This window comes from Gekko japonicus, unplaced genomic scaffold, assembly GCF_001447785.1.
Source record: "Gekko japonicus isolate JY-2015 unplaced genomic scaffold, Gekko_japonicus_V1.1 scaffold832, whole genome shotgun sequence".
NCBI lineage: Eukaryota > Metazoa > Chordata > Lepidosauria > Squamata > Gekkonidae > Gekko > Gekko japonicus.
In genome coordinates, this window is record NW_015169198.1 from 21,764 (window position 1) to 44,102 (window position 22,339).

At 43.1% G+C, this 22,339-nt stretch overlaps 1 protein-coding gene across 1 annotated transcript; it reads left to right on the top strand.

Annotated features, from left to right (window-relative positions):
• The first annotated feature begins 1,091 nt into the window (after nt 1-1,091).
• NMBR (neuromedin B receptor) lies at nt 1,092-21,026 on the top strand. The gene is made up of 3 exons (XM_015416324.1): nt 1,092-1,489; nt 18,822-19,170; nt 20,625-21,026. The coding sequence occupies exons 1-3, from the start codon at nt 1,092-1,094 to the stop codon at nt 21,024-21,026; spliced, it is 1,149 nt and encodes a 382-aa protein (XP_015271810.1).
• The last annotated feature ends 1,313 nt before the right edge of the window (nt 21,027-22,339 follow it).

A 22,339-nucleotide genomic window follows, 5' to 3' on the forward strand; every position in this document is an offset into this window, starting at 1 on the left:
CAAAGCAAACTAATTTATGCAGCAACCTAATGACTCGCTCACAACTTTAATGCCCATAGCTCACAAAGTAGGATTTTTGCTTACAAGACTCCACAGCTTAGAGGGAACATTGGTCCGGACTATGGCTCGTGAACGCTTTCAGGACTAAAGAACGGACAGTTCCCCTTCGCCACCCCCCACCCCCCACTCTTCTGTCCCTCACTCAAGGCTGGGACCTCAGCCGCCTTGAGAATGGCCTCACTTGCCCTCACTGCTCGTAGTCAGTGTTCCCTCTAAGCTGAGTTAGTGTGAGCTAGAGCACAGTTTTTTGGCCTCCGGCTCACACTTTTTTGTCTCAGCTCAGGAAGGCTGGCTCCAGAGCAGACTAATTTATACTGCAGCCCAATCGCTCGCTCACCACTTTAATGCCAGTAGCTCACAAAGTAGAACTTTTGCTCACAAGCCTCCACGGCTTAGAGGGAGCATTGCTCGTAGTGTCTGCTCGACGCCGGGGCTTCCCTGCCTAGCCCCCCCGGGTCGACCATCTCGTCCTTTCCATCATCACTGTTGCCCAAAAAGTCTTTTCGCCGACGTGGAGCCCGCAGCAGGGAGGGAAACCGTCCCCGCTGTCCACCCCCTCCTCCCCCGGCCCCCAAGAGCCCAAGTCTCTCGCCTCTTGGCAGCTCCTCCTTGCGGAGGCGGACCCCACGGCGGATATAAAGGAAAGGCACATCTGGGGGAAGAGGGGAAGCCGATCCGAGCTCCCCTCCACACCAAGCGCCCGGGCCAGAGTTGCCTTCGCCAAGGGGGGCCCCGCCTCTTCTCTGGCGCGATGCCGGCAGTCCTCCGTCTCGTCGATTAGAAGCCTGGCGGGAGGACGGCGCGTTGGTCCCGCACGGCCGGCGGCGACTCGCCTCCTTCCAGCCCCTCCCCGGCCCGGCGGTCTGGACTCCTCGCCGCGACAACAGGGACTCGGGGGAGCGGCAAAAGTTGCTCCAGGCTCGGCCCCGCCAGATGTTGCGGTCTCCTTGAGGAGAAGAGGCGGCTTCGCCTCCGGGCACCCCCGAGCAGAGCGTCCCGCTGTGTCCGCGGACGAGGCCGGCGGCTGGGCCATGCAGCTGAGCAACCTGACGGGGGATAACGGGAGCGGAGCGCCGCCGGAGCCGTCCGAAGCGGGGCTGCCCTCCTCGCCGGCGCGGGCGCTCTTCGTCGTCCGCTGCGTGATCCCTCTGCTCTACCTGTTGATCATGGTGGTGGGCTTGCTGGGCAACGTCACCCTCCTGCGGATCTTCGCCGGCCAGGGCGCCCGGCGCAGCGTGCCCCACATCTTCATCTCCAGCCTGGCCGCCGGCGACCTCCTCCTCCTGCTCACCTGCGTGCCCGTGGACGCCTCGCGCTTCTTCCTCGAGGACTGGGTCTTCGGCGCCCTGGGCTGCAAGCTCCTCCCGGCCATCCAGCTCACCTCGGTGGGCGTCTCGGTCTTCACCCTCACGGCCCTCAGCGCCGACAGGTGAGGCAGCCTCCCCAGCAAGAGACCCGGGAAACGTCCGCCTTTCTATCACCTCCTTGGGGGGGGGGGGGGGGGGGCCAGGGAGGCTGGGTGGCACACACTAAATAATCCACTTTCAATTCACTCTCAATCCACTTTCCAACTGGATTTTACTGTGTGAACTGGCAAAATCCAGTTAGAAAGTGCATTGAAAGTGGATCATTAGTGTGTGTGTGACTGGGGGGGGGGAGAAGAAGAAGAAGAGATTGGATTTATACCCTGCCTTTCACTTGGAGTCTCAGAGCGGCTTACAAACTCCTTTCCCTTCCCCTCCCCCCAACAGACACCCTGTGAGGTGGGTGGGGCTGAGAGAGCTCTGACACAAACTGCTCTTTTTCAAGGACAGCTGTGCCAGAGAGATGCTCACACGTGGCAGAGTGGGCATTTGAACTCGTGTCCCCGGTCCTACTTTCACACTGTCTGCAGCCATTACACTTCGCCGGTTTACTCCAGGGTATCACTGTGCAAATATTAATGGCTGTTTGTGCAATCTGTAGAAAAGTTAGCAGAGAAACTGCCCCCACCCTTTTGGTGCTTTAAAATCTCTACTGGAGTCTCGGGGACACTAACAGCACTGAAGGAGCTGAAGGAAGTGCTGAGCGGACAAAGATACTAAAAAATAGGTTGGGTCATTGGAAACCATCATCTAATTTCCCTAAATCCTTTGTTTGCCTGAAGGAAGAAGACAGTTTTAACAACAACAACAACAAAGGTGGGAAATTTGGACAAGTAGCCATTTGTGACTGCTAGGTGTCCATAAAAATCCATCTGTTGGCAACTAACAGGGAAAAGATGTGCATCCCAGTGCACATCTGTCCTTCACTCAGGGCTACAGATGGCAACAGCTGTGACCCATGCAGAATTCCAGTCAGTCCTCATGCATCCTCAGTTACATGCAACTTCACTATATCTGCATGGTGGAGAGTGAGGATCCAGGATTTACCCTGCAGTCTTCATGGCAGGAATTGTGCTGCAATAACTTCAAACCAGATATGTACTTTTCTGGCCTCTCTGCTATGTTGGATTCTCAGCCTTCTAGTTTAACTCAGCCTTCTAGTTTAACTTCTAGTCACGGAAGTTGCCAGGTACACAAAAATTGGCAGGTGCATTAGCAGATTAAGTTTATGTGTGTGTAAATTCAGAAAGTTACAGACTGAAATCTGAGAGAGCTGCTTTTAAGAGCCCTTTTTATATATCATATGTTGTCCTTGGGCTTCAATATTCCAGTACAAAAGTATATTGCATCAAATATGGACATAAAGATGTGACAATCTTTTCATTACAAATCTTATGAGCAACCATAGCCTCACAACTCACATGTATTTCACATGCAAATATATGATTTGTATTCATGCACCTTTCATAACTGATGTGGCATATGGTATACTAAACGCCTATTTCTGACTCGACTGCTGGCAAAGTGTCTCATTGTTGTAGAAAGGTTCAACAAGGTCTTGTTGTGAGAGCAGTTTCACAAAGGAAGAGGCATATTCTTCTTCATTTATTAGGTCTACCTTCCTCAGGTCACAATAACACAGCTTCCTTTCCAATGCCAAGACAATGGAAGAAGCACAGTTGTCCTAGTGAGCAAGTTGGGTGCAATGGGTGGCAATTCAGCCAAAAGGATGTCTCTGCGGAATCAGTTTGGTTTGAAAAACACATTCACCTATGGACTTCAAGTAGCACAGTAAATATAAATATAAAATTATATATTTTTTACATTTAAATACATTAAAAATAGCACACTAGATATATAAAATACAGGAATGTTTCCTTAAAGGTATACAACATAGGCAATTGCTGGTACCAATTAACTGTTGAACAAAATTGTAGGTAAACTATTTGGAGGATAATTAGGTATATAATTGAACTGAAAGTTAACCAAACCACAGAGGTATTTTGGACTTCCTTCTGTTTAGAACATGATTTGATTGTCGCTTGCCAATTTGATGAAAAACACATCAGCTCCATGCAGCGACTCAAGTGAAACTAATTGCTGTGAAAAAATTACCTTTGGAAAAAACTGAACACCTGTTGGAACAATTTTTCCAGCTGCATTATTCATATGTATTTATTACTAGTTTTGCAAAAGTTTATTTCTAAGCCTATTCTCGAAGCTGAGCAACATAGTTTACAAAAATTCAAAATAAAAACAAATATCAAATATAATCAAAAGTAAAAAGCACCATACAGCTCAAATACAATATAACATCACAAAATGATAGTCATGCATCTAAACAACGGCAATTAACAAACAAAAACCAGTACCAAATGGTAAAAAGCTATACCTAATATCACCAGAAAACATAAAAATCCAGATAATGGGACCAATTAAATAGCAGCTACAGATAAAACCAATAGGGTAGATGTTGGGTATTACAAGTTTAAAACACTCAGTATATCTGGGGTTAAATGTTTGTTTATGTTACTCACAGGAAGTCACATGTTTCTCATGTAACCAATGTTCTTTAGCTGTAAGAAGCCCGGGAATTTTCTCCCTGATCTAGGAGTTTGATTGGGACGAAAGTGTCAAAGTGTTTTAGCATTTTATGGCTCCTCTTCCCATCTTTGTTTGCTGTTCTCAAGAAGAAGTAAGAGTAGCCATAATAGCTCTCTTCTAGTTTTGTCTTTGTAGAGTAAGGATGTAGCCGATTTAGCTCTGTTGTTATTTTCATCCCAGTTACCCTTCCCATGCTAGAATTTAGTAAAAACTTTATATTTTAATCACACATGGACTCTCAGTCTGAATTATTTTACTCTGGCTCTGCTGGACTATATTATCTCTGCTAAATACCATTTTTTTTCAATATCTCACTATCACCCAACAGTAGATGTACTCTAAATAACAACAAATACAATCAGTAAGATTAGATGATCAAGACAAAAACAAAATGACCTAACACAAGGGTAAACTGAAAACCTAAGGGGAAAAACAGTTTTCAAATTGTTGCAAAAATCAGCTTGATATTAGATGAACTTCTTAGGGGAGAACATTCCAAAATCAAGGCATCACAGCTGAAAAGTCTTGTCTCCAGCTCCCCCCTGCATTGCTCCATATGTGGGCAGCACACAGAGTGAGGCCAATCTAATCCAACCAATCTGAACTTTTTGCTCCCTGGTTTCTTACTAAAAATGAGTTACTTTCAATTCTGAGTAATTAATAACCAGGCCTTCTTCGGAGCAGTAATCTGAGAAAGAATGTAAAAGTCTACACATTTCCACTATCAATTATCGGCGTATAATATGCTGTATCATCAGTTTATAATAGTGATGGCAATCATTAATATAAATATTAAATAGTGGTGGTGCAAGGACACAACCTTGCTTCACACCCTTATTCAATATAATTTGACCTGGCAGTTGACCAGAGGGGCCATACCTCATTTGACCAGAAGGAGAATCATAAGAGTTGTTGGATCAAAAATAATAATCTGTCCCTAGAAGTATCCCTCAGCTTCTCCCAGAGCCTCTTTCTAGGTATTGAGTCAAAAGTAGCCTTGAGGTCTATGAATACAACCACAAGCATATCCTCTTTAAAAGTTAGTATACTTGTCTATCAAGAATTGGGGGGGGGGGAGTGTAACAATGATCAGCAGTACCAGGGCCCTTCCAGAATCTGGCCTGTTCTTGACCCAGGGAATTGCCTCTTCCAACAAGGCTGATAACTTGTTATAAAGAATGGAAGCATACAGCTTTCTCATTAGGGATAACCAACTAATAGGACAGTAATTATGCAGAGCCAAAGGATCATGCTTTTTATAGAATGGCATAATTATTGCATGTTGCTGTATCCTAGATGTTATCCCAGTCTTAATGATCTAGGTAAAAATAGGTGTCAGAATGTCTGCCCACGACATGAGGAACGGCCAGAGAAGCAGATCTTAAACTTTGGGGAGGCTGGTAAGGAAGAAGGCTTTAGGCATTTATAGCTTTAAAGGTCAAGCTAGCTTCTTCAAATATTCCTCCACTCCTACAGAAGTTCCAAGTGTCCTGGCAATGAACAAGGATAACACTGAGATTCTCTCCCCCCCCCCAATTACCATACCATACACACCCAAATACACCCCAAGTATGATTGAATAAATCAGGGGTGTTGAACTCATTTGTTATGAGGGCCAGATCTGACATAAATGAGAGCTTGTTGGGCCGGGCCATGTGTGTCATAAAATGTAATGCCAGGTAGCAGAGATATAAACTTTATAAAGGCCACAAACACAAAGGGTGTTTTTTTTAACTTAAAATTAAAACATGCTTAAAACATTAGCACTATTACAATATTTTGTTTATTTAACACTGTCTGATAACTGACGCCTCTTGCTCTGAATTATTGCATCAAAATGTCTATGCTGTTGCAATCTTGAGTATGCTGTTTAGGTGCATATCTGTAAACTCCAAACCTATGATGATGCAGCAGCAGCAGAACTGCAGGACGAAGCAGAAGACAGCCAGTTCCACTGCAGGCCTGATAGAAGCCCTCTGGGGGCCTGATCCAGCCCCCAGGCTGCATATTTGATACCCTGGAATAAATCATGGAGATTAAGATGTTCAGCCCCATAATTGTAACAGATTGTGGCTGTGGCTTAGTGGTAGAACACATGGCTGGCATGTAGAAGGTCCTAAATTCAGTCCCCAGCATCTGCAATTTAAAAGACTGTGTGAGCGGAAAGACTTCTCCCTAAGACTCTGGAGAGTTGCTGCCAGTCAGAGTAGGCCCTGGTAGCCAATGGTCTGATTCATAATATGGCAGTTTCATGTGTTCATCTGTTCATGGTAGTTATGAAGTAATGAACAGCTCCTACCAAAGCCTATTTATCAAGGAGTTCTAAGTCACCAAGGGGGTAAAACTTTGGGTTTTTCAACACCGCAGCTGAGACCACCTTTACAAGCTCAAGTATGGAGGCTGTTGAGCAGCAGGATGGGCAGTATAGAAAGAGAATTCCCATTCTGTCCAAAGTCTCAAACACCAGCTACATACATTTGAAACTGGAATTCCGAGCACTGAAAAATAGCCAACAAACAGCAGCCATTCCCCTTCCTCTACCATTGAGACTAGATTGATGCGGCACCAGGCAACTTGGAGGGCGCAGTTGGTCCAATTAGGTCTTTGTGATACGTATCAGGAGAGCCTGTTTCTACAGGATTGCATTCTTGGTCATTTATTCCCCCTCCCATGAACCACCTTGTCATGAAGCAACAGCACTGTTATGTTTGATGAACAGTCAACAAGGGTGCCAGGGTCACATTGTTTGAGAGAGGGCCCAGAATAAAGGGCAGGGCACAATCATTAGGTCAGTTTGTGAACGTCTTAGGATAGCAACTAAGACCCATGCTGGCATAACCTGGATATATGCTGGTGAGTTTGAAGAACTGGCAGCATAGCACCCCACTTTAACTGTGGCATTTTAATCCCAGTGCTGGTACAGCTGCTCATCAAGTCTATGCTGCCACAGGGCAGTTTAGAATGCCAACTAAGTCCACAGCCAATCACTGTTCTCCCAAGCACTATGTAAACCTCGGGCAGGAAACCCATATTTCACACACACCCCAATAATTTATGGTGTATGTGAAACCACGTAGGCTATATAGTTGAGAGGGGATGTGGAAAAAAAGGTTGATGGGATGAAATGTTGTTCATAAACTTCACAAAGAAAGTGGTGGGTTGGCTACATAGGAAAGGTGCAAAAACAAACCATTGGAGTCTAGGCCAGCTAATCCAGAGATGTTTCCAGGACTCCATTCTGGAACGGCTTGTTAGCCCCATGTGGGGCTAGAACCCAGGAATTCATGCTTGCTAAACCTGGAATGTTCTACAGCACTATGCCTTTCCATACAGTTTTCTCTGCTCTGATATCTATGGCTGCTTTTGACACTGAGGCCAATCAAGATTCCAGATGCCCCATGATTTGTCACTCCCTATGGTGTCTAGTTGGGCATCTGATTACAGGAATTGTCTGCAGTGTGCATCATGCCAGTTCTCTCCTGCTTTTGCTGCTGACTAGTTTGTTGCTAGCCCAAATGTAAGCTTTGCCTTATTCCCATTTTCCCTTTTGGTGGGGTTTACCCACCATTTTTTACAGTTCTGTTTTGTATACTTTTGTTTACCCACAGTGAGCTATAAGAGAGATGACAGGGATGCCTTTTGTGAGTATTCTGTGGTTTTGTTTTTTGTTGCTCTGTCTTCATGTCTGTATTCAGCCTGCATGCCCCTTGGGGCATTCTCCCTCCTGGATGAGGAACCTGGAGTCTTGCTTGAGAGACACTGTGCAGTTTTTCTCTGCCAAGTGAGCTGTGAAACTGTCATGGTGATGTGGTTTGAATTGCCATGCTTCCTTTCTCCTCTGCAAGCGGAGATTCAAATGTCCATCTGTGAAATTGCCATGAGTTCAGTGGTTTCAGCTCTCCTCCTGGTATGCCAGAGACCCCCATACAGCCCAGGCTGTTGTGTTTCTTTTGTTCCTGCCACTGTTGTGTTCTCTGTGTGGATGAAGGCAAAGTAATATCAAGCAGGCATGGCAGTGTCTATATAATTGGTTAGTTTTGCTAATGTTGCAGACTCAACTATTTTTTCTTTCCAGATCTCTATTGTAGGACAGTCTTCTGTCTTCCATTTCATTGCAAATATTACTCTGGCAGCTGTCAACATATATCTCAGTAGGTCTTGTGAGGTTCTGTCTATATGATCTGGTAGGATTCCTAGTAACATAGTCTCTGGTTTCATCGGAAATTTGGTTTTTAAAATATTTTGAATTTCTTCATGTATATTTCCCCAGTATCTTTTCGTATTAATGCAAGTCCACCACATATACAGGCATGGTAATGTCAATAGCTGTTAGTTGGTGGCTTCCATCTATGTTTGACACTGCTGTGTCACTGGCATGCTGCTCTGTGATTGATGGATGTTGCTGATGTTGCTGTGACTGATTTCGCACAAGGAGCTGCACCGCTGTCGCATCTCCCTTTGCCCCGTTTCCATTGGTCAATTTCCCACTTGAAGCCACGTGGCCGCATTTTGACCCATGGCTTCACCCGATTTTCCCTGTGGTTTCGTGATCCTCAAAAAACAGGATCACAAAACCGCGGGAAAAATCGGGTGAAGCCTTGGGTCAAAATGCTGCCACGCGGCTTCGAGTGGGAAATTGACCAATAGAAGTGGGGCAAAGGGAGGTGCGACAGCGGCACAGCTCCTTGTGTGAAATCAGCCTGTGAGTCCAGTGCACTTCCAGTGCTTTCAGATCCTTGGAGTTGGGCTTTTTGCATTTTCTTTTCTCTACTGAGAGACCATAGGATGCTGAACATGGATGGCAGCATCAGTAGTGTACCAGCATCTGGGGGTTAGGGTTGAGCTGCCTATTTGCTAGAAAATTGAGCCTTCCACATTAGTCCTCCTCCTCCTCCTCCTCTCACCTCTCTCTCTGATTTTCTCTGAATTAATATGTGCTGGTACAGTCCATGTGTTTTATCAGAAGGGGTGGAGATTAGCCATGTGGAAAGATTAGTCAAAATAGGAATGGAGAATTAGGCAGTAGCAGTTCTCTGCTCAGCAACCACAAATGGATGGCTGTTTCTGCTTCTTCTGTGGTACTTCATGCCAGCTTTGCATCTAGACCATGATCCTCATGTTCTTGTTCTGATAGCAAGCACTGTCACAGCAGTCATAGGTCATTTTGGAAAATAATATTGGCAATTTTTCTCCTTGTTGCTCTTTAGTCATTGTGTCCACCACTGACTAGTCATGAGTCTGGCAAGGAAACAGAAAGGATAGTCCCGTGGTGTTTGGTATTAGGACGAAGCATTGGGGAACCAGCCTTTTCACCCTCAATGGCCCATGCCTTCATGGATTCATGCTCAGTGGTCATGCCTCTAGGAGACTGGCTTTGGATTGTGGCCAAAGTAGCTTCCCATTAACATTAAATTCATTAATAAGGGTGGCTCTCCAAGTTTCATGGATTACCCCCTTGATTCTCCCATGCTACATCCTACATTGTTCCCAAGGACATAGAGGGAGGGAACTGCAGAAGATAGGGAAGCAGGAAAAATCCATTCTGTGAGCTCTGCTTCATCCTCCAATTCAACACTTTGACATTGGCATGGCTGCATCAAAAAGCAGTTTCTTGATATATTTCTTGGCCATTTGAAGCCCTTGTGAACACAGTCAATTGTATCAAACTGAGGGATTTTAATGACATTTGGAGACGTATCACCCTTGTCAAACCTTGACATTCTGAATATATTTTCCTTCCCTGTCTGAAATGTATCAGCTCTAATGTACTGTACTTTATTGGGAAAGCTTATTGGACCAAACTCTGAAAACCTAGACATGCTAAGAATTGATGGACGTCTTAAGCCTCATTAAATCACTCTATGGAGTGGCTTTTTATGCGTAGGCAATTTACCACTTGGATTAGGTAAATTATCACTCCACATCATTGTGTAGGCCTTCCCTATGCAGTAGGGTGAAGAAAATTGGATGCTTTTTCTGTCATCCAAATGGTTTATGTCACATCAAAAGAACCCTGATTCCAGGGATCATCTGTTATTGGATTTTTCTGGCTCTAGGACTTTAAACTACTTGTCATGCGATTCAGTCATATATTTCTACAACATAGCCTAAGATAAGTTGAAACTCAAAAACAAAACACTGGTCTCGGTCTCACGGAGAATTTGCCACGTGAGAGGCACAACTGCTGGGTGGATTAAAAAGGCGCGATCATACGGCAACATCTGGCAAGCGTCGCATGCCTGTCTCCAATCTGTAGCGTCCAGCTGAAGATGCAGAATTAAAAAGTAGCTGGGAAAATGTAGTATTTACTGGAAAATGCGGGGCATGGGCAGGCCTCTGATTATGGAAGCGCTGGTATCCCATCACATCTGGTGCCCGTCCGCATCCCACCGGATGTTTTCTTGTAAGCCTCTGTGGTTATGCACACAAACGTGGTACTGCTTTGTTTCCACGCTTCACCATCACCGTGTGATTGGCGGCTGACGGCCTGTGCACGGAGCCTCGGGGGAACGTCGGATCGTGATACCACGCTTCATTTTGCTCCGGAGCAAAAAGCCTCACTTCCCCTCAGGATTATCTCGCTCGTGTGACCGGGGCTACTGTAATGTTTGTTGTGATTACTTTTAGGTACCTTCTAATTACTCAGGGTTTGGACAAGACATACACCTGTGATCTGAAACAGGCATGTATTTATAGCCATTCCCATTCCATATCAAAATCTTGATACACGTTTTCCCCAACTGTATTCCACTGCCATAGCCAACCCAAAGTCCTCTAACCCACTAGACCTCATATTTCTCATGAATAGCAAGCATATTAACTGCTTGTAGTCTGGGAATTTCTGCTCGTTTGTTACTCAGGATCTTAATCCTAGTTTAAACGTAATGCCTGTGAGGCAAAAGAACATGCTCATACAACTTTATGTGCACCTGGAATCTTGTTTAAATATTGTTGCTACCTCTGCAAAGCAACAACTTGTGCTTGAGTTAGTATGCCAGAGATCCACAGAGGTTGTTGCACAGGCATGCTAATTAAGCAACCTATCTTATTAGGATCTGGAGACCTGTGTGTGCATAAGCACTAGTAGCAATCCCGTGTAAACAAGACACTAGGCTTCTAAGCATGGAGCAAGGGTGTGTGTGTGTGTGTAGGGGGGAGGTATTTGTGAATTTGTGCAGGGGGTTGGACTAGATGACCCTGGAGATCCCTTTCAACTCTATGATTCTATGATTTTTGTGACGGTGTCCTGGGTAAATTCTTTCACTTTTCCAGCATTGTGTTTAACTCAGACCACAGTCTCAGGACTCAGGAGATGCATCCAGGCACCTGCACCAATGCCAACTATTTTGAATGTGCAGCAGCTGAAGAACTGCCCTTCTAGCACCATGTGAGACTCTGGAGCCTGCTTTCCCTCTCTTCCATACTGTCCTGCAAAGAGCTGTCTGGATTTACTAGATTTCAATTTACTAAGGGGACTTCCTAATCGAATCAACATGCTTATTGGTTAACATGGTTGTTAATAAAAGGAGCAAAGCTCCATCTCCAAATCCCTGGACATCATTAATCATGACTGTTTGCAGAAAGCTCTAAGGCACTTGAGGGCTGAAGACAGATAGTTTTCATTACGCTTCCTAGGCTGGTGTTGAAAGCATGCAGAGCTTGTCTTAATGTTGTGAAACTGAAATGAATGTCCTTGAGGACTAATTTAAGGATCAGCTGGGTTTAGCCCTCCATGCAGTAAATTTTCCAGCAGAGTATCTGGCACCATTTCAAGATCTGGAGGCCTCAAATGCCAACAGTCCAATGGTCCTAACACCAGCTGTGCTTTAGGGGAGTACAGTTTTTACATCTAAATTTCTTTCAAAGGAGGTTAACTTCTGACACAGGAAGTGTGAGGTCTTGAAAATTATATTCATGTTGTAGGAATCCTTTGTCTTAATTCGTGATGTAGGAGTCCATTGTCTTAATCCCACATGTAGAAGGGCTGGTGGAGGTATTTAGTAGTGAGGATGTAGCTAGTGTTGTTATGGGGAGGAGAATTTCTTGTTCCAAAATTCATTTTTTCCTATATAAGCATTGATTCCTCTTATTCTTATTATCAAAAATAAAGAGAAACTCCCCCCTTTTTTAAAAAAGTGAGATTTCTCTTTCATTTGTTTTTAAATCAATGCATGCAGTTTTTTTTAATGGTACACACCACAGGATGGTGGGATGGTGGTCTAGCAGGAAGATATGAAGATCTGGGAAGACATTGCCTATCTATGAACATCTACAGTGTGAAATTATGGAATTTTGTGGAACCTCCCTACCTGCCCTTCTTGTCGGAATTTCTCTTTGATCAAAACAGAATTGATTAGGAACAGACTCCAGATTCCCCCCAAAGGAAAAGAAATGGACTGTTGGATTTCAGGGAGAAACTGGGTAAAGAGAAATTAAGAGATTTTCTCTTAACACAGGTGTGTGGCACATGCTCGCAAGTACTACTACCTGTATTGTTATTTTATATGCACAAGGACTGAATCCTTACTTCTGGGGCTGTGTCCTGGTAAGATGAAGTCCAAAGGTTGTTCCTTAATATTTCCTTTGTACATTGTATTGCACACAGAAATACATCCAGAATATTAAAATAAGGAGTCCAGGCCATGTTTTAGATATTTATTTTATTTTATTTTATTTATGTCCTGCCTTCCCCACCACGGCAGGCTCAGGGCAGCTAACGCCATATTGGCTTCATAAATAATAAGACAATAAAACAATTTAAACAAATTAAAAACAATTCAGATCATTTAAAAGACAACACACATAAGATGGCAAAGCTGTCCAATTGGCCACCATAAGAGAAAACAGCAACTGGCATCTAGTTCTTTAGCATTTTGTTCTATAGTAAGAGGGCATAGATGTTAAACAGGTGGCCAAAGTAATTTGTAAAGACAGATTTCATGGCTTGATGATAGGCCATTAGGTGTGGCATCTTATCCGAGCGCTTGGCAGAAGAGCTCCGTCTTGCAGGCCCTAAGGAAGTTTTATAAGTTCCACAGGGACCTGTTGTCTTCCGGGAGCTCATTCTACCAAAGTTGAGCAGCGACAGTAAAGGCCCTAGCCCTAGTTGAGGCCTGCCTGGAGACTTTCATGCTGGGGAGAGCAAGAAGGTTTTGCAAACCTGACTGCAGTACTCTCTGGGGAACATATGGCAATTCATAATTCAGATTACAGTTCAGGACACTTTTTCAGGTAAACAATCTATACTGCCCTATTCTCCTGCCCCCCACTCTCACAGATTGGGTTTAGTGTAGGGTCAGAGGGGATGCTGTTTGCTGGGAAATTGGCACAGTTTATTTCAAGTCTATTATAAAAGTGGGAAGATGGCACTGCCGCTAGTGGAGTCATGTTACAGTAACATCTAGACCAGGGGTGTCAAACTCATTTTTTATGAGGGCCAGATTTGACAGAAATATTACTTTGTCGGGCCAGGCCATGTATTCCATAAAATGTAATGTCAGGTACCGGAGATATAAACTTTACAAAAGACACAGGCAAACCCAATTAACAGTATTATTTTTACTCAAAATACAAAGAAAAGCAATTGATTCCAAGGAGTGAAAACAATTGATTTACTGGGGAATCCACAAAAGACCCAATAAATGCATTTAATCATATGCAAGACTAGGTTTTCCCCCCAAGCGATACCATAAAAGGGGGGTATCTTACTCTTCCATACAAATTAGCTACTTTTTGTATATATAGCAGTTCTAGGGGTGAGTCATCATCCTTGGAAGTAAATAAGGTCCCGGTCACATGGAGGATTTGCCGCGGGAGAGGCATGAATGTCGGGCGGAGTATACAGGCGCGATCACAAGGACACATCTAGCAAGCGTAGCACACCCATCGCCGACCTGTAGCATCTGCCCAAAGATTTGGAGTTAAAAAATATCCAGGAAAGCCTACTAGCAAACCGTTTGCTACAGGCCATCGATGGAATACCTATGTGTGATTGCTTAAGCACGCTCCTCTTGCTGTGTTGATGTGCGCCAGAAACACGCGCCGACAAACAAAACCCCAATTTGCCGCCACCGTGTCTGATCGCGTTCTGGCGTGTTAAATTGTGCCATGCAAAAAGCCACACCTCCCCCCGCATTATGTGTTTCCTCTCTTCCCCCACCCTGCCTCTGAGGATCTCAAGGAGGTACACCACACTCCTCCTTCCACCACCCCATCCCCACCACCACCACCACCACCAAAATCCCCGTGAGGTGGGCCAGGCTGAGCAATTGGCCCCGGGTGATCCAGATGACAGGGTTCTGGCTCAAGAGGGGGGTGGTCTGAAGTTGCTTCTCCTCACTGAGCTGCGGTCAGAGGAGGTGGGAGGGGTGTGTGGCTTTGATTGCGTGCTGACCAGAAGCCATTACCGGCTGCTCTTAGACCTCTCGCTCTTAAATCAACTCTAATTGTCTATTTTTAAACAAACCTAACCTAAAGTATGCCGCCTAAAGCTTCTAAGGGCAAAAAGAATCAAAAGAATACCGGGGGAGCTCCTTTGCTAAAGGAATTTTTTGCATTGGCTGAACTTGTCAGTAACTCTTCAGCTTCTTCAGGCATTGGTGATACAAATGCTGCTGACTCTCTCCTCACACCAAACTTTTTATTAGAAGCATTGGGAAGACAACGTCAAGAGCTGAGGCAAGATACAATGGATATGATATCACCTCTAGCCCAACGTATGGAGGAATTGGAGTCTCAATATAAGCAAACAGCTCAAAAAGCAGAAGCAGCATTAAAGAAACTCTCCTCCCTGGAAAAAAAGCTTGGAACCACCTCTTAAGACAGTTGGTCTAGAGAAAAAATCATGATGTTGGAGTCTCGCATAAGAGACAAAAACTTGAAATTTCGTGGTTTTTCATCAAATGCCAAAGCAACAACAAACCTTTTTATTTTCATGGTGTCCTGGCTGCCCGCCTCTTTAAAATTAGAGGAGGGGGTGACACCACTGATACTGCGAGCTTACGAGTAGGTAAAACAACAGATTCTTCCAGGCTGCCCTTTCTGGCAGAGACATTATGGTGGAGCTGGCAGACTATCACACTAAGAGGAAAATCTTGATCGAAGCACGTCAGCAGAGCAGCTTGGATTTTCAAGGAAGCAAAATACTTGTATTTCCAGACCTTCCCCCAGAAATGCTTAAGATTTGAAGAGACTTAAAACCTATTATGTCTAAACTCCAGGCAGCAGGTATAAAATACCGTTGGTTGCGGTCACGTAAAATGTTTGTGGAATATCACCAAACTCAGTATATTGCATATGACTGTTTCTAGATCAGCTTTGTTATCTGCATTAGGTTTGCCTCAATTAGGGCAAGATAGAGCTTGATGTACTGTAATTTTGTAATGTTCTATCATAATAGCAAGCTACATATTTATTAGTTTGAGATATATAAAGTTGGAGGTTCTGGGAGGCCTGAGGAGCATGTGCTCCCATATTGTAGTTCACAAAACCAAAATAGGACCCACAATAAGTAGGGAATACCAAAAATCAGCAAATACCGTGCTACAGACGATTATAAAATATCTCAAATACTTTTAATGTATTTTTGTTTCATATTTTACAGTTTTTTCTCCATGTATTATTTATCATATAAGCCTTAATACATAGAAAGAATCATATATCAAAACATCTAAGTATCGTCTCTTAATATATCACAAAAGATATTGCACAACCCCTTTATTAATATCAGTCCTCCTTAAGTGCTTTTCACTTTGGAGGAAGCTTTGAGCTCACTAAGAGAGACTTTTTGCAGTATTCATTGAAAAATTTGGATTAATATTTTGGTATTTGGCAACTTTGTGCTTGGAAATATCTGTTGAACTCCCTGAGGAAGACACTGAAACAGGAGGATATCTGGACCTCTGTTGGAGGAAGACTGAGCACTTATTCAAAATAGACTTAAAGGAGTCCTCCCTCTTAAAACTTTTGTATAATTAAGGAGGACTGATATTAATAAAGGGGTTGTGCAATATCTTTTTGGCATGGGGTGGGGGAGAAGGGTCTCACCTAGCTTACATTGTAAGCTTCCATAGACCCAATGGTTTCCTGGGCTCCAACGTATACTTTATCAGTTAATCAACTGCAATATCAGATTAAAACAAGAAGATAGAAGATGCTGGAATTGAGGAAGCTAAATATTATCATGTATGTGTCAATGCATAATTTTGAAAGAATGAAAAAAGAAGAACACTGCTTATATAAAGAGATATAAATATAATGTAAGGACATAGAAGTTGAATTGATATAATTTTGTTTAAACATTAGATGATGTTATATATAATTTATGTACTTTTTTGGTTGTAAGTAATATAGTTCTTCAATTAAATAATAATAATAAAAAAGAGGAGGTGGGAGGGGGGAAAACAGCACAACTCCTCTTTATTTGCCTTTGCTTCCATAACCCCCCACTATTTTAACTTAGCTTCTTAGCCCCACCCCCTAGCCATTTCCTTTCTATTTCTTGACAGCTTCAATCACACACAAACACCTCAACACGTGGTGCTCACCCCCACCAGCAGCCTCCTGCTTCCTTCCCTCATACCAGTTGTTCGCGGGCCGGGTAAGAGCCCAAGAGCCCCTAGGCCTTATGTTTGACACCCCTGATCTAGGCCATATTCTGTCACACTTATATTGGCTGAATAGCAGCAACAACTTAGAACAGTTCACACACACACACATTCAAAAGACTCTAAATGGAACATAATCAAATTTCTCAAACTAGACAGTGGATTCTGTGAAGTTAACAAGTATATTGAAATGATGGAATGTCCTCTTGGTTTTGATCAAACATAAGAACATAAGAGACGCCAATGTTGGATCAGGCCAAAGGCCCATCCAGTCCAACACTCTGTGTCACACAGTGGCCAGAAATACCAGTGCCATCAGGAGGTCCAGCAGTGGGGCCAGGACATTAGAAGCCCTCCCACTGTTGACCCCCCCCCAAGCACCAAGAAGACAGAGCATCACTTGCCCCAGAGCCCCTAGCTATACCTTGTGGCTAATAGCCACTGATGGACCTCTGCTCCATATGCTTATCTAATTCCCTTTTGAAGCCGCCCATGCTTGTAGCACCCACCACTTCCTGTGGCAGTGACAGTGATCAAAGAGTTGGTAGTCATTACAAGATAAAATGTGGGCATTTTAAAGAAAATCTATGGATCCACTACTTGAAAATATAATATATCCCATAGAAAGAGGTCACAGCAACTGAATTAAATTATTTATATCCTGCTTTTCTACCTCACAGGGTGCTCAAGCTGTTTGACTACCCATAATAGCCTAATTCTCATGGGGGGCAGTGGTGACTCCAACCTTCCCTTCTGTTTATTACCCCATAGCACTAAAATCAGCATCTATCAGGCCCTGTGGGGCCATGGACATGCCCTTTAAAGATACACCTTCCAGCCAGCCACTTGACAATCAGCTTTCGGGTGGCTTTACCTTCAGGGCAGGAAAGGATAGTGGCAAGGGAGAGATTATTTTGAGGTTGCTATTGATGGCTTTTGGGCTTGGATATGCCCCCATGGGGATTCTGGGTATGATTCAGCCATTTAAAAGGTCTGTGGGAGGAAACTGAGGAGGATGCACCAGTTCTGGTTCCCAGCACAGAAAGGAGTAGATCTCATGGAGAGGAGGTGGAATGGGGTGATGCTCAACTCTGGCTCCTCTCAGTTTGAGACTAAACAAAGTTGCATCATCCAAGAAATTGCAAACAGTCTTGGTCTGGGACTTGACACTAATGAAACTGTAAAATATTCAAAACAGAAAACCTAAACACTCTCAGCTCCACCTACCTCACAGGGTGTTGTAGTGGGGAGAGGAAGGGAAAGTGATTGTAAGCCTCTCTGAGACTCTGAGTGAAGGGTGGGGTATAAATCCAACTCCTCCTCCTCCTCCTCCTCCATATCAATTAAAAAATTAAAAAGACAAGTCAGACAGCAGACCAACGTATCAAAGATAAAACCAAAACTCAGAAATCCTTAACTGGTACTCAGGTCAAAGGCCTGCTGACATACCAGAGTTCTAAAGGAGGCAAGGAGTTCTAAAGGCTGGGCGACATAACTGAAAAGGCCCATTGAGCAGACACTCCAATGATCATCTAAACATGCAGGTAGGTTTATATGGCCATGGTGGTTTTTGAGATATTCAGGTCCTAAACCATTTAGATTAAAAGCAGTGCTTTACTGAAATGACTTGAAAGCAAGTGAAAGTGAAATAATATTGGTATGATATACTCAAGCAAGAGATTATAAGATAAGCATATGGAGCAGAGGTCCATCAGTGGCTATTAGCCACAAGGTATAGATAGGGACTCTGGGGCAAGTGATGCTCTGTCTTCTTGGTGCTTGGGGGGGGTCAACAGTGGGAGGGCTTCTAATGTCCTGGCCCCACTGGTGGACCTCCTGATGGCACCTGGTATTTCTGGCCACTGTGTGATACAGAGTGTTGGACTGGATGGGCCTTTGGCCTGATCCAACATTGGCATCTCTTATGTTCTTATGTTCTTATACACAACTGTAGTGCTGTGTCCCAACTGAAGCAAGGACTGAATCTGTACTTATAGAAGAAAATCTCTCCCACCCCCCTGTGCATGTTGCAGGTAGTATATCTGCAGGCCTTTTTGGAACAGAAGTGCAGGAACTCATGGCTAGTATACTCCCATGCCAAAATGACCAGTCAGAAGCCACAGCCTTTCAATAAAGAAAAGCATGTATTCTTTGAGAAATAATGCTCATTTCCCTCCTCCAATTTTAGGTACAAGGCAATTGTAAATCCAATGGATATTCAAACACCCAATGCAGTTATGTGGACGTGTATAAAAGCTATTGCCATCTGGATAATTTCCATCCTGCTAGCAGTTCCCGAAGCCATATTCTCTGAAGTGGCCCATATCAACGATGCGGATAATGTCAGTTTCACAGAATGTATACGATATCCTCCGAAGGATGATTTACACCCAAAGATTCATTCGGTGATGATTCTCTTGGTATATCTCCTTATCCCTCTCACTATTATTAGTGTTTACTACTATCACATTGCCAGGAGTTTAATTAAGAGTGCACATAACCTACCTGGAGAACACAGCGAACATTCTAAAAAACAGGTAAGTATTTTAAGAGTTTTACTTTAAGAGAGTTTCAAACATCTCATTCATTAAGATCAGATGTTACTTCAAAATAGTAACATTCTACTGCATCTACTGTTACTAAGTTATTCCCACTCACATATTTTGCTAAAACTATATTATCAGAATTTTCTGATCATCTCTAACAACTGTTGCCTCATTTTAAGTTAGCCTGCCAGAGTCCATGTTTTTTTTAATAGGAACTTCCATGTTGTGGGATGGACTCCCCGAGGAAGTGAGAGGGTGCCAATTTTTTGTGGGCTTTTAGAAGGCACTGCAGTTCATTTTAAGTGCTAGGGCTTTCAAGGGAGTATTGGCTGCAGACATTTGGGGGGGGAAGGGAAAATAGTTTCTCAGAATTTTATTGTACTTTATATGTTTTTAATCTGGAATTATAAACTGCTTTAAACCACAAAGAAAAGGTGGAGTATAAACATTTTAAAAATTAGTTAAAAGTTAAACCACCCCCTTCTTCCAACACTGACCAATCAATTTGGTCAACATGGTCAATGTTTAGAGCACATCAAGGGTGGGGGGAGATAACAATAGCATTCAAGATAAGACTTTGGCTGGATGTTGCAGTTACAGCTGAATACATTGCACATTTTCCTTTGGGTCTACAAGAATCCACTGCTCATTCTGTCTAGCTTTAGATGCTCCCACAGCACAAAGGAGCTTTAGTGAGTCCTTGTAGCAGTCATCAAGTTCATGGCCTCCCTACAGTCAGCTAATTGGCCAGTGTGTGAACAGAATGCTGGACCAGGTGGGCCTTTGGTTTGATCCAACATGGCTCTTTTCATGTTCTAATGTTCTATGAGGTTTAGGAGCCACTCAGACCAATGGGAAGCTATTCTGCTATTGGCAAGATAGGCAAGACTTCAGAGGAAGGGTATTTCTTCACTGTCTTTGAACTGAATTTCCTTCACTCAAATTGCTAATAATATTAGTTTCTGGATTTTCTGGTATCACAGATGCACAAATTCTTATTGGATTATGCCTTGGCATGCATCCCCTAATAGTTGGCAGGTGGGGTAAGCTCTGACAATGCCAATCATCTGCTTGGGGGTGGCTGGGAAAATTAATTAAACTTTCCCCTATTTCCTTTTCTGTAGGAGATAGATGCAGAGATTATGACGATGACCTTCACTATTTAGCGGACCCACACAGTATGATCCCGACATGTAGCATTATGTGAATACTTAGTGCTGCATGCAAGGATCTGCTCCTGAAAATAGTCAATAGTGTAAAAAATTACTGAGGTTTCATTGGAAATATAGTATTGGCTTCTAATGCTGTTAATGTTTCTGGACTGTATTTAAGTGAGTTGTGAAAACTAATTCAAAGTATAATTTTATACATTTGGATGAAGGCTTTGCCGTAGACCAGCTCCATTTTCCGTGACTGACTTAACTCTGCTCCTTTTATTATTTCAGATGGAAACACGAAAGCGCCTGGCCAAAATTGTCCTAGTCTTTGTAGGGCTATTTGCTGTATGCTGGCTGCCCACCCATGTGCTGTACATGTACCGGTCCTTTAACTACAGTAAGATTGATCCATCACTTGGTCATATGGTCATTACTTTGGTAGCCCGAGTACTCAGCTTCTGCAATTCTTGTGTCAATCCATTTGCACTCTATTTCCTCAGTGAAAGCTTCCGGAGGCATTTCAACAGCCACCTTTGCTGTAGCGTAATGCCTCATCAGCAGAGGTCTGCCACTTACCTGAATGGCTCTTCAGCCATTCGAATGACTTCTCTGGAAAGCCATGGCAGGAACACTGTCACCATGACAACTCTTTTCAACGGGCATCACCCCAAGCAAGAAATATCTCTGTGATTTAATCAGTGTAATGTTTGAGCTTGGAATGAGATCCAACAGTTATTCATTTACTATATGAGTACTTTATCTAATTTTCTTTAAAATGTACTGATATCATAGATGTGTGCCCTTTACTGTACATTCACATTGGTTTTAATGAAACTAGCCCCCCCCCCGCACTTATCAGCTATACAGTTCATTACTTTGAACAACTAATCTTTTTTTTTTTTTGGTTGGTACTGATGAACATATAACAAAGATACATATGAAGAGGAGTGTATATAAATTTTTGCTATTTAAGAAGAAATACTGATTTACTTAACTGACAACTTGACAGAGGCCCTTGTTTTTTTAAAAAAGGTTGTATACCTCAGTAATGTCTTTTTACAAAAGACTGTCCAGCAAACAAAGAACCACACATGCTGCTAATGCTCATGTATATATGGATGTACATTCACACAGCTATGCTTGCCCAGTCTCCACTGAAATTAATGGATGTTAGCTGACAAAATACATCCCAGTCCAGGGACGCTAGATGTGTGCAAGCAAGAATTGCTAGAGCTGGTGTCTAAATGCAAACAACACAATAACATACCATGTAAATCATGTATCACGACAAATTAGGAACATACCTCAGGATAGTTTGTCATAAATTTGGAAAACTCTATGACTTGGGTCCTAAGGTGTCATTCCATCAGTGCAGCAATGATAGATAGTTCCTTTGACGGAATGGCTGTTCCATTTGTGGATGCCAATTCCCTCCCCTTGCTGCAGCCCCACAATGACCCAAATATTAATCATCATCTCAGATTACATATGCTTCCTATTGTTGACTGTTGCATGTTACCACTTAATGTCTACTGGTTGCCTGGTTTGTATGCTTGATGCCGTTTAACTTAGAGCTTTAAATTCTGTATTGCAGAATCAGTGAATATTTGTGGGGTTTAGATTAAAATTGGATGGATAGATCTCGATTGGAATCATTTGCCCCATGTCATGTTCCAGTAATTTCACAGCAAACATTAATGATAAAAATTAACTAAACTTTAAAACTTAAAAAACCTCCTTTTAAGCACTAAAAATTATCTTACTTTGCCCCATTTTAACTAAACCCCTCATTGTTACCCTTCCTCCTCCATCTGATGGATGATCCCATGCTCAGAAAGGTATAATTTACTGATTTACTAAATTTAACTGATTTATTTAATTGACATGCTTGATTTATTTAATTGACATGAACAAAAACTATTGAGGTAGACTCAGCATGGGTTCTGTAAGGGAAGATCTTGACTCACTAACCTTTTAGTGTTCTTTGAGGGAGTGAGCAAACA